This window comes from Pongo abelii, chromosome 6 (assembly GCF_028885655.2).
Source record: "Pongo abelii isolate AG06213 chromosome 6, NHGRI_mPonAbe1-v2.0_pri, whole genome shotgun sequence".
Lineage (NCBI taxonomy): Eukaryota > Metazoa > Chordata > Mammalia > Primates > Hominidae > Pongo > Pongo abelii.
In genome coordinates, this window is record NC_071991.2 from 109,884,100 (window position 1) to 109,896,699 (window position 12,600).

The following is a 12,600-nucleotide window of genomic DNA, read 5'->3' on the forward strand; positions in this document are numbered from 1 at the left end:
CTTTCCACACCTAAGTAACAAAAGGACCCAGCCCCCTCCCCCACCACCGCCCTTTTCTGCGTGGCAGAAGGAAAATTGAAAAGTACCTCTGATTGGTTGCTTTCCACAACTAATTAGATGTTTGCATAGGGTGTAACCTTTGTAACTTCGCTTCAGGCTCTGATTGGTTGCTTTCCGCTATCAGACTGATTGTGAGCCACTATATTTGCGTGGGGTGTACACCAAGTGGCCAATGGGAAACCTCTAGAGGGTGTTTATACCCCAGAAAATTCTATAATCCGGCTACCCAGCTCTTGAGCCCCATGTTCCGGCTCCTCACACCCTGTGGAGTGTACTTTCATTTTCAGTAAATGTCTGCTTTTGTTGCTTCATTCCTTCCTTGCTTTGTTTGTGCATTTTGTCCAATTCCTTGTTCAAGATGCCAAGAACCTGGACACTTTCCACCGGTAACAGCCAGAGGTAGTTTCTGGCCATGTAGGTGCAAGCCTCAATCTCCAGCTATCCTTTGAACTACTTAGCGTCCTCTAGTAAACTTACTTTCTGCTTAAATTAGCTACAGCTGCATTCTGTTGCTTGGCACTAAGACCAGCTCACTAAATCAGTGGTTTTTCATCATCTTCCTCTAACATGGTCTTCTGCCTTATGACTTTAAAACCATTTTTGATGCTTGTTATCTTGTCCTTATACTTTGGAATACTTCAGTGAGATGTGTGTATGTTTGAAAGTTAATCTGCACAGCTCAGGGTGGGTAATTAGCATTTGAAAGACTAATCAAAAATGTTCACTGCAGAGTTGAATGCACAGATGCTTCCAGTATCACCATGTAAATCTGCACTAGATGTACCTTAGTTAGCATAAAGGATTAGAAAGAATTCTTCATTGTGGAAACAAGATGTTCAAAATACGTGGCTGGCTAGAATACTGTACAAGCACCTTTTTGCATAACTGTGGAGTAGAAATCTGCTGTGTAGCAGACCGACAGCCTTCAGAATGGCTTAGTCTAGACTTCTGTTTAATATTTTGCTACAAAGTACTGTTTGTGTACTGTTTTTTGTGTCTGCTTGCTGATAAGATTTGTGTAGTAGCATTCAGTCTGAGACTTGTTTTAACTCTATGACACTACCTAGTACTGAGGGAGGAGAAAGATAGCCTTGTCAATCTTTAGTTATTGAAGGATACCAGCATTTACCAAAAAAAATTTGACACTTATGAATGACCAAGTGCTGTTCATTTTCATCTACCCTATCTCTTGCATTTATTATTTCCCATCAACTTCTATTGCTTCTACTCCGTTACGGTATTACTTCAGTAACCTCTATACTGGTCATCTTGATTTCAGCCTCAGCTCGGTCTAACCCATTACACAGGCTCCTGGCTGATGCTCTCAGAGCACCACGCTTTGTCACTTCTGGGATTAAAATCAGTGACTTATACAGACTACAGAATAAAGTCCAAATTCAGTCTGGCACCTGAGGCCCTCAAGGACCCAATCTAAATCCCCCTTTATCCTGAAAGAAGAAAGGGACAATTTCTGACATGTGGTACATCCACAGCCAGACACCTAAATATAAAACAGCCACCTGGGAACCATTGCAGAGACTGGTGATTTCAGGTTTTGGTTAATGATGGCAGTATAATGATCCTAATCACTAGAATATCCATTCTTTAACACCTGCTTCTATACAGACAAGGTCTGTGTGCTTCAGGCCAGGAATATCACCTGAGGAGTTATTTCAGACTAGGAACACCTGTTGAAAATATAATCATGATAATAAGTCAAGAAAAGGAAGAGGGAGCAGCACCCATCACAGGAGGTACGGTAGATCCTATCACACATTCCAGTCCTCCGACAGGGAGTCACAGATGAGTCCTATGTTATTTCTTATGTTCTCTGTTGTTTTTCTCTTACTTTTTCCATTTATTCAGTTCAGTCATAGGGCTAAACTAACTCAGATTCTCCATAGAAAATCAGCTGGGCCTCCCTTATTCTGTGTAATACAAAATACCTTCACCAAATTATATAATCTACACAAAAACCCAATGATGTAAATATTTTCATCACCATTTTGCAAATAATGTAACCAAGGTCCAGAGATACTACATTGTTCTAGGTCCTCATAACTGTCTAAGATCAGGGAATTAAATCCAGTCTTTTGGCTTCAAGTTCTGGGCCATCAAGAGCAGCTTTCTAAATATCAACCCCCACTCTATGAGGAAACACAGGTATTTCTTTCTCATTACTATTGTTTCAGTAAGTAGGAAAAGAGTTACAGCATTCAGTCTACACCTTAGAATTATCTGGCCCAGACCAGTTAGAGTTTCTGAAATTAGCCTTGGGTGTGTGGGTGTGTGTGTGTGTGTGTGTGTGTGTTTTAAAGCCTCCCTCTTTTCCAGTGATTCTAATGTAAAGCACAGCTTGAAAACTACTACGTTATTACCTCCATTAGTGCAGTGGTTCTTAAGGTATGGTCCCCAGACCAGCTGCATTAACATCACCTAGGACCTAGTTAGAAATGGAAATTATAAGGCCCTATCCCCAGACCTACTGAATCAGGAACTCTAAGGGTAGAGCCGAGATTTTAGGATTCGGTTCAGATGTGTGTATCAGAAGACTCAACAGTGTCTTAATTGCAGTTTATTTCTCTCTCTTGTAAAAACGGTCTAGAAGTAGGTGTTCCAGAGCAGACATGGTCCTCCTTGGTGTTAAGAGATCCTGATTCCTTCTTTTTTGCTACCCTGTCATTCTCAGGATGTGGCTTCCTCTTCATAGGCCAAGATGGCTGCCTAATTTCCAGCTATGACTTCTGAATTCCAGTCAGCAAGTAGGAAATGCACTTCCCACCACCCTTGCTTTGACACTTCTTGGAAGCCGTATGACACATCAGCTTATATCACATTGACTAGTATTTAGTATTTATAGAGTCTGCAAAAGGTGGTAATTTTGGGGGCGGCCATGTGCCCACCTAAAATCAGGGTTCTCTTTCAGAGAAAGGAGAATAAATATTGGATGACAGCAAGCAGTATTTGCCAGAGTTATCTAACTGCTTTTTTTCTACCTCCAAAATTCTTAAGTGAGATAACAAGCATCATTATTGTTTGAACACTTTTGGTTTGCTGTTCTAAGTGATGCTCCTTATTTCATTAGTCTTTTCACTGTATTAATGATGGCAAGTATTTATTCATATGGCTGAACCATGATTAATTCTTCCCCTAATTTTGAATATTTGGAATGTTACAATTTTTGCTGTTGAAAGTGCTGCACTAGGGCTTATTGCATTTGTGATGTATTACATTTCTGATTATGACTTCAGACTGTAGATTCCCAGATAGGTTAAAGAATTGAACATCGTTAAGGCTCTTAATTCATATGGCTGATTTTCTTGAAAGAAGGGAAACATTTTGTGCTCCCATTATAAGTGAACTACATTTTTGGCAGCAAAAAGTTTTGTCTTCTGTAACTTTTTGTTCTTTCAACATTTTGAAAACAGTGCATTACTATCTTATTGCAACCTAATGATGCTGCTGAGAAATCTGATATCAATTTGATTTGCATTCCTTTGGAGATAATCTGACCTTTCTCTCTTAGCTTTTAGAAAATTGTCTTTATCCTAAACGTTCTGAAATTCTACCATATTTAAGTGTAAGAAGACCCTATATTTTTATTTAGCGGTTCTTTTTTATTGAAGGATTGTAATCATTCTTAAATTCTGAAAAAAATATTGACCATAGATTTTTCCAGTATTTTCTTTCTTCCATCTTCTCTATTCTCTTACTCAGAACTCCTATTTGTTGAAACTGTATCTAAACTTCCTTTCTCTTTTATATTTTGCATCTCTTGGCCGGCTGTGGTGACTCACATCTGTAATCCCAGCACCTTGGGAGGCCGAGGCGGGCAGATCACCTGAGGTCAGGAGTTCAAGACCAGCCTGGCCAATATGGTGAAACCCCGTGTCTACTAAAAATACAAAAATTAGCTGGGCGTGGTGGCAAGTGCCTGTAATCCCAGCTCCTCAGAAGGCTGAGGCAGGAGAATTGCTTGAACCGGGTAGGCAGAGGTTGCAGTGAGCCCAGATTGCACCATTGCACTCCAGCCTGGGTGACAAGAGTGAGACTCTGTAACAAAAAAAAGAAAACATTTTATATATATATATATATATATATAATTTATGTATATCATATATAATATCATATATAATTTATATCATATAAAATATCATATATAGATATATATGATATAAAAGAAAGGAAGTTTAACTACAGTTTCAACAAATAGGAGTTCTAAGTAAGAGAATAGAGAAGATGGAAGAAAGAAAATACTGGAAAAATCTATGGTCAATATTTTTTTCAGAATTTAAGAATGATTACAGAATTTAAGAATGATTACAATCCTTCAATAAAAAAGAACTGCTAAATAAAAATATAGGGTCTTCTAACACTTAATATATCATATAATATATTATCTATAACATATAATATAATATATTACATATAATATATAATATAATGTATTACATATGATATATATTATGATATATTATATATAATATGTATTATGATATATTACATATGATATATAATATGATATATATAATATATGATATGTTACATAACATATTAGATATAATATTACATAATATAATGATATATGTAACATATATTATATATGTTATATATTATATAATATGTATAATATATAATACAATGTATCATATAATATGTAATATATAATACCATATATAATACATATCATATATAATAAAATATTAATTATATATTAAATGTATGTTATATATTATATATAAAATATTATATAATATGTAAATATATTATATATAAAATATTATATAATATATATTATTTTAATATATATTTTATAATATATATTTTATAATATATAAATCAATAAATAAATGAATAAATAAATATATATATAAATAAATGAATATATATACAAAATATTTAATATATATTTTATAATATATAATATATGTTATATACTATTTGATATATAATATATTAATATATCATAATATTTGATATATAATATATTTATATATTATAAAATATTTGATATATAACATATTTATATATTGTAAAATATTTGATATATACTATATTTATATATTGTAAAATATTTTATATATACTATTTTATATATTATATAATATAGTATATATACCATATTTATATATTATATAATATTTTATATATACCATATTTATATATTATATGATATTTTATATATACCATATTTATATATTATATGATAATTTATATATACTATATTTATATATTGTATGATATTTTATATACTATATTTATATATTATATAATATTTTATATATACTATATTTATATGTTATATAATATTTTATATATACTATATTTATATATTATATAATGTTTTATATATACTATATTTATATATTATATAATGTTTTATATATACTATATTTCTATATTATGTTTTATATATACTATATTTATATATTATATAATGTTTTATATATACTATATTTATATATTATATGTTTTATATATACTATATTTATATATTATATGTTTTATATATACTATATTTATATATTATATGTTTTATATATAATATATTTATATATTACATGTTTTATATATAATATATTTATATATTATATGTTTTATATATAATATATTTATATATTATATGTTTTATATATAATATATTTATATATTACATGTTTTATATATAATATATTTATATATTATATATTTATATCTTATATATTTTACATGTAATATATTTATCTTATATATTTTACGTATAATATGTTTATATCATATATTTTACGTATAATGTGTTTATATCTTATGTATTTTACGTATAATGTGTTTATATCTTATATATTTTACGTATAATGTGTTTATATCTTATATATTTTACGTATAATGTGTTTATATCTTATATATTTTACGTATAATGTGTTTATATCTTATATATTTTACGTATAATGTGTTTATATCATATATTTATATATAATATATTTGTATATGATATATTTTCCGTATAATATATTTGTATATGATATATTTTCCATACAATATATTTGTATATGATATATTTTCCGTATAATATATTTGTATATGATATATTTTCCGTATATTTTTATATTATATGTTATATATAATATATTTGTATATTATATGTTATATAATATAATTACATATTATGTTATATAATATAATTACATATTATATGTTATATAATTATAGATTATATGTTACATAATAGAATTATAGATTATGTGTTACATAATAGAATTATAGATTATGTGTTACATAATAGAATTATAGATTATGTGTTATATATAATAGAATTTTATATTATATGTTATATATAATTTTATATTATATATTTTTATATATTATATATTTCTATATATTATATATTTTTATATATTTTATATATTATATATTATATATAATATATATTATAATATATAATATATAAAAATATATAAATCTATGTATTTATATAATATGTAATATATAATATAAATATATACTATATATTATATGTAAATAAGTAAAAACATGTAATATATAATATATAATATATATTTATATATTTACATATAATATATAATATATTTATATACAATATATTAGATATTTATATATTATATATTATATTTATAATATAATATATATGATATATTTATATATTATATATGATATAATTATATATTATACATGATATATTTATATATTATATATGATATAATTATATATTATACATGATATATTTATATATTATATATTATATATTTCTATATTATATATTACATACTTCTATATATTATATATTTATATATATTATATATTTCTATATATTATATATTTATATATAACATATAATATATAGATGTATAATATATAATATATGATATATAGTTGCATAATACATAATATATAATATATAATATTTTATATAGAATATATAATATATTCCATATAACATATAATATATTGATATAATATTATATATTAATATAAAAATATTATATATTAATATATAATATTATAATATATATTACATATTAATATATAACATATAATATATGTAAATATATATTATATATTATATTATATATTTATATATCTTATATAATATATATTGTATATAATATATAATATATAGAAAATATAAATCTAATACATATTATATAGTATATATAATATATATTATTATATATAAATATAATACATATTATAGTTATATATCAATATAATGCATATTATATTGATATATAACTATAATACGTATTATAGTTATATATAAATATAATACATGTTATATATAATATATAAATATATAATATATAAATATATATAATATATAAATATCTATTATATATAAATATATATAAATGTAATATATGATATATAAATATAATATATAAATATAATCTATGATATGTCATATATTTTATATAAATATAATATATGATATATCATATTTATATATCAATATAATATATGATATATCAATATAGTATATGATATATCAGATTTATATATCAATATAATATATGATATATCATAGTTATATATCATAAATTATATATCAATATAATATATGATATATCATATATTATATATCAATATAATATATGATATATCATATATTATATATCAATATAATATATAAATATTATATATCAATATAATATATAAATATAATATACATTATATATAAATATAATATATATAAATATAATACATATTATATATAACTATAATAGATAAATATATATGATATATAACTATAATAGATAAATATATGATATATAACTATAATAGATAAATGTATATGATATATAAATATAATAGATAAATATATATGATATATAAATATAATATATAAATATATGATATATAAATATAATATATAAATATATATGATATATAAATATAATATATAAATATATATGATATATAAATATAATATACATGATATATAAAGATAATATATATAATATAAGATATATTATATATAAATACATTATATATAATATAAGATATATTATATATAAATACATTATATATAATATAAGATATATTATATATAAATACATTATATATAATATAAGATATATTATATATAATATATAGAAATATAATATGTAATGTATAAATATATCATATATAAATATAATATAATATATATCATATATAAATATAATATAATATATCATATATAAATATAATATAATATATCATATATAAATATATAGATTATATATAAATATAATATAATATAATATAGATTATATATAAATATAATATAATATAGATTATATATAAATATAAGATATATTATATAGAAATATAATATATAAATATATTATATAGAAATATCATAGATAATATATAAATATATTATATAGAAATATCATAGATAATATATAATATATATTATATAGAAATATCGATAATATATAATATATATTCTATAGAAATATAATCTATAATATATAAATATATTATATGGAAATATGACGTATTTATATATAAATGTATATATATAAATACGTCATATTTCCATATAATATATTTATATATTATAGATTATATTTATATATTTATATATTATATATATATTATATATAATATAATACATATATAATATATATAAAGATATATAATATATATTATATCTATATATAAAGATATATAAGATATATATTATATAAATATATATAGTTAAATAAATAAATATATATAATATATGTGATATATATAAATATTATATATATAATATATAAATATAATATGTTTATATATATGATATATAAATATAATATGTTTATATATGATATATAAATATAATATATTATATATAATATGTTAATATATAAATATAACATATTTATATATAATATATTATATATAATATAATATATTTATATATAATATATTATACATAATATAATATATTTATATATAATATATTATATATAATATAATATATTATACATAATATATTATATAATATAATATATTTATATATACATATATCAATATATAAATATAATATATAGTATTATATATAATATATATTTATAATATATTATATTTACATATTATTTATTTATAATATATTATATACATATATTATATATTAAAAATATATATAATTATATAATAATATATAATATAATAATATATATAAATATATATAATAACACATATATTCATATATAATAATGTGTAAATAATATATAAACATATTATACACAATATATCATATATTTATATATTATATATTTATATATAATATATATTTATGTAATATTTAATATATAATCTATGTAATATATTATATATTATATATAATAATATAGATAACATATATTATATATAACTATATATAATATATAATTATATATAACAATATATAATATATAATTATATATAACAATATATATAATATATAATTATATATAACAATATATATAATATATAATTATATATAACAATATATATAATATATAATTATATATAATAATATATATAATACATAATTATATGTAATCTCTTTATTTCTTTGGAATAATTCCTCAATGTTGCAGACACCAATTTACTTCTCAAGCTGTTGTCAATGAACAAGAGGCTAAAGACCATACTACAATGTAATAAATCAGGGCATTTATTGGAGTCCTAGAAATTGCAATTTAAGAGTCACAGATTCAGTTGGAAGCCAAACTGTGTTCTGAAGATAGGTGGAGAATAAGGGGTTTTAAGAAAAAAATCAAAAAGAAGCTAAGGTTGATTACGTAAGTTGTGTTGAAAGAATTATCATTGGTGGAGGGGGTGGCTTATTACATGAGTCCTTAGTTCTTTGGTTGTTATTGTCAACATAAGAATCTTGAGATCTTAACTTTCGAGAGGAGACTTTGTTGTAAAGGGTTACAGCCTACCAGGCTGGCCATTCTGCAGCCTGGGAAGTACAGCCTCTAGCAGAGACCATTAACAGGCACTTCTAGGAAGGGAAGGATGAGACAGAAATTTATTCTGAACAGGTTGGCTAAATATACATATTCAGTAGCTTATAAGAGGACCTATGAATATTCACAAAGTGGGGATGTACATGTGTCTGATAAGCAAGCATGCGTGTTACATGCATTCCATGTTCACTTTGGGACATGGAATTTAACATTGAAATGTATTACAGTTAGGCCCTATATGTCAAAAGATGAAGTAGGGACACAAAGACATTCAAGTTCACAGCCTCTGTGAATCACCCATCACCAGTCCATAGTCTGTGGTCTTTTATCCATGAAAGTTACTGATATAGGTCTCTTGTCCAGTCAAAGCCGTAGTTATGGCTTGTGGAAGAGGGGATGAGTTAGCAGTGGTGGTGGATGAGCTGCAATTGTTTTAATATTGCTTATCTCAAGGCCAGCACTTGTTTTGCTGATAGAGGAAAAGAAGAACCTTGTGGCAATTAGAACATAGTTTATTCTTTAAGTGTAGGCATACGTAACTTAACCCTTGCCTAGGATGACATTAGGTCTGTTTATAATTTGGTATCTTCTTGCTACAGAATGTCCATTCTGTCAGTCTTACGAGCTCTATTTTAACATTGGGCAACTGAGCAGCATTAAGCTGCAGAAGGGAGAGGGTACAGTGAGGCATGTCTGACCTCCCATCCCTTCATGGCCTGGAACTCAGTTTTTAAGGTTTCTCTGAAGTCCCCTTGGCCAAGAGGGGTCTGTTTGGTTGGTTGGGGGGCTTAGGATTTTATTTTTAGTTTTCACTGCTCAGGAATTAAATTCAGCTGTTTTCCAGGATGTTGTGGACATGGAAGTTTGGCTCAGCTCAAAGGTACAAGACAAGTTTCTGCGTTTGTTTGGTTTTTTCTTCCTTCAAGTCTATGGGATGTGCAGGCAATCCTTCTTAGAATGCCTTCCCAATTCCATTTGAGAGCTTGAACCAGAGTGACATCATTTTGCATATCACCTTTCACACTATCATTTTAAAATTTTCCCAGGTCACTTGTTTCATTTCTTGAAATGTCCATTAGCATTTTATGATCTCCTGTTTCTTGTTTGGTGGCATTTACCATCTTTATCTTTTCAGGATATTAAATATACATGTTTTAAGCCCTGTTCTGAATACTCATTTTACTGTTTCATCAGCTTGTAAATTATTCTATTTGTTGGATCTGTCATCTCTCTTCCATGATGTTGACTATCTCCAGATGTTAGGAGTATCTTGCTTTTCCATAGTAGCTTTTCTGCTGTGATCTCTGATGCTTCTTGCTTTAATGTCTTGCAGAGACTGAATTTTTCCTTACTCTCCTTATTTAAAATAGTGCTCACATTATTCTGCTGAGAATTACCCTCTGATTTCAATGCAGCTATATTTATATTAAATTCTTTTAATATATTCTCTTATTTTTCTTGACTCAGTGTAGGAAGGGGTTATTTCTGCATATGCTGATTCTGTCTTCTTGACATTCTGCATTATGTTTTATAATTGAATATTTTAAGGAAGATATTTTAAAATTTGGTCATGTCACTAATTTTTTTCATGTTATACTCATGTCATGCTGAACCCCTATTAACCTCAACAGGGATGGCAACATGTTCAAGAGACTGAAGAAGAGATCCAGAGCCAGCAAACAGGACATAGGGGTTTATTAGCAGGAAACCTACAAAGAGGGAGGTCCAGTGGCAGCAGGCTGGACAGGAGAACCACACAGCCCAGTGAGGGGGTGCTGGGCTGGAGAACCATACGACCCAGAGGCAGCAGGCTGAGCAGGAGAACTGTAAGCACTTGCAAAAAGCATGTAGTTTATATAGCATTTTCACATAGCACCCTCCCCCTAACCATCTTCACCTGGCAACCTTCACTTAACCCAAAACAAAGGGCCTCGATCCCTTGTATGGCCTGTGTTTCACTAGACAGGCCAGGGGCTCAGATGTTCCTCACAGATAAGGAATGAATGCCTGGGTTGGCCACTCCTGGATTCCTTAGCTTGGAACTCTGAACACACATTCAGGTGCCTCTGCCATACAGGGCCATTCTCAGGTTATGGTTAAGTTAAGGTACTGCTATCAGATGCTTCTACCATACAGTCCACCCCAGCTACCCTGGAATAGCCCTCACGTTTTTATCACACTATTCTTCCATGATTTCCCTGGGGCCAGGTAATGTGGAGAAGCATCGCTGCCAGACTTTTGCAGCAGCAATACAAACTAAAACAGAAAATAATCCAACTTGGGAGTTGATTTTGGATTCACCACAGCAGGCCTATGGTGGAGGAGAGGGGCAGCTCTTCACAGGCCCAACAGTCTGTTTTGTTCTGGAGAGAGGCCGCCATCTGTGCCCAGTTGGTGAAGAGGGTCTGCTGCACACCATCTGTGGGTGGAAGATGAGATGTTTAGTGGGTACAAGGAAGGGCAATAACAGCCATTCAACAAGGCACAGCAAGTTGTATTGTTCTGAGAAAGCATCATCCTTGGCAGTGGCCTGGGACCTGGCTGGCATCACCAAATGGATTGGCCCCCTCTGGGATGCATTGCGGGAGGCCAGAATAAGACAATTGGAGTATCA

The 12,600-nt window shown here is 26.6% G+C and overlaps 1 protein-coding gene across 1 annotated transcript in view; it reads left to right on the forward strand.

Moving 5' to 3' along the window:
- LOC129060723 (uncharacterized) overlaps window positions 1-12,600 on the forward strand; it is a 36,684-nt gene that overhangs the window by 3,394 nt on the left and 20,690 nt on the right. The window contains exon 3 of the mRNA XM_054560779.2: window positions 11,618-11,812. Coding sequence (XP_054416754.1) covers window positions 11,618-11,687 — 70 coding nt within the window. The 3' untranslated portion in view covers window positions 11,688-11,812. The remainder of the gene's footprint in view (window positions 1-11,617; window positions 11,813-12,600) is intronic.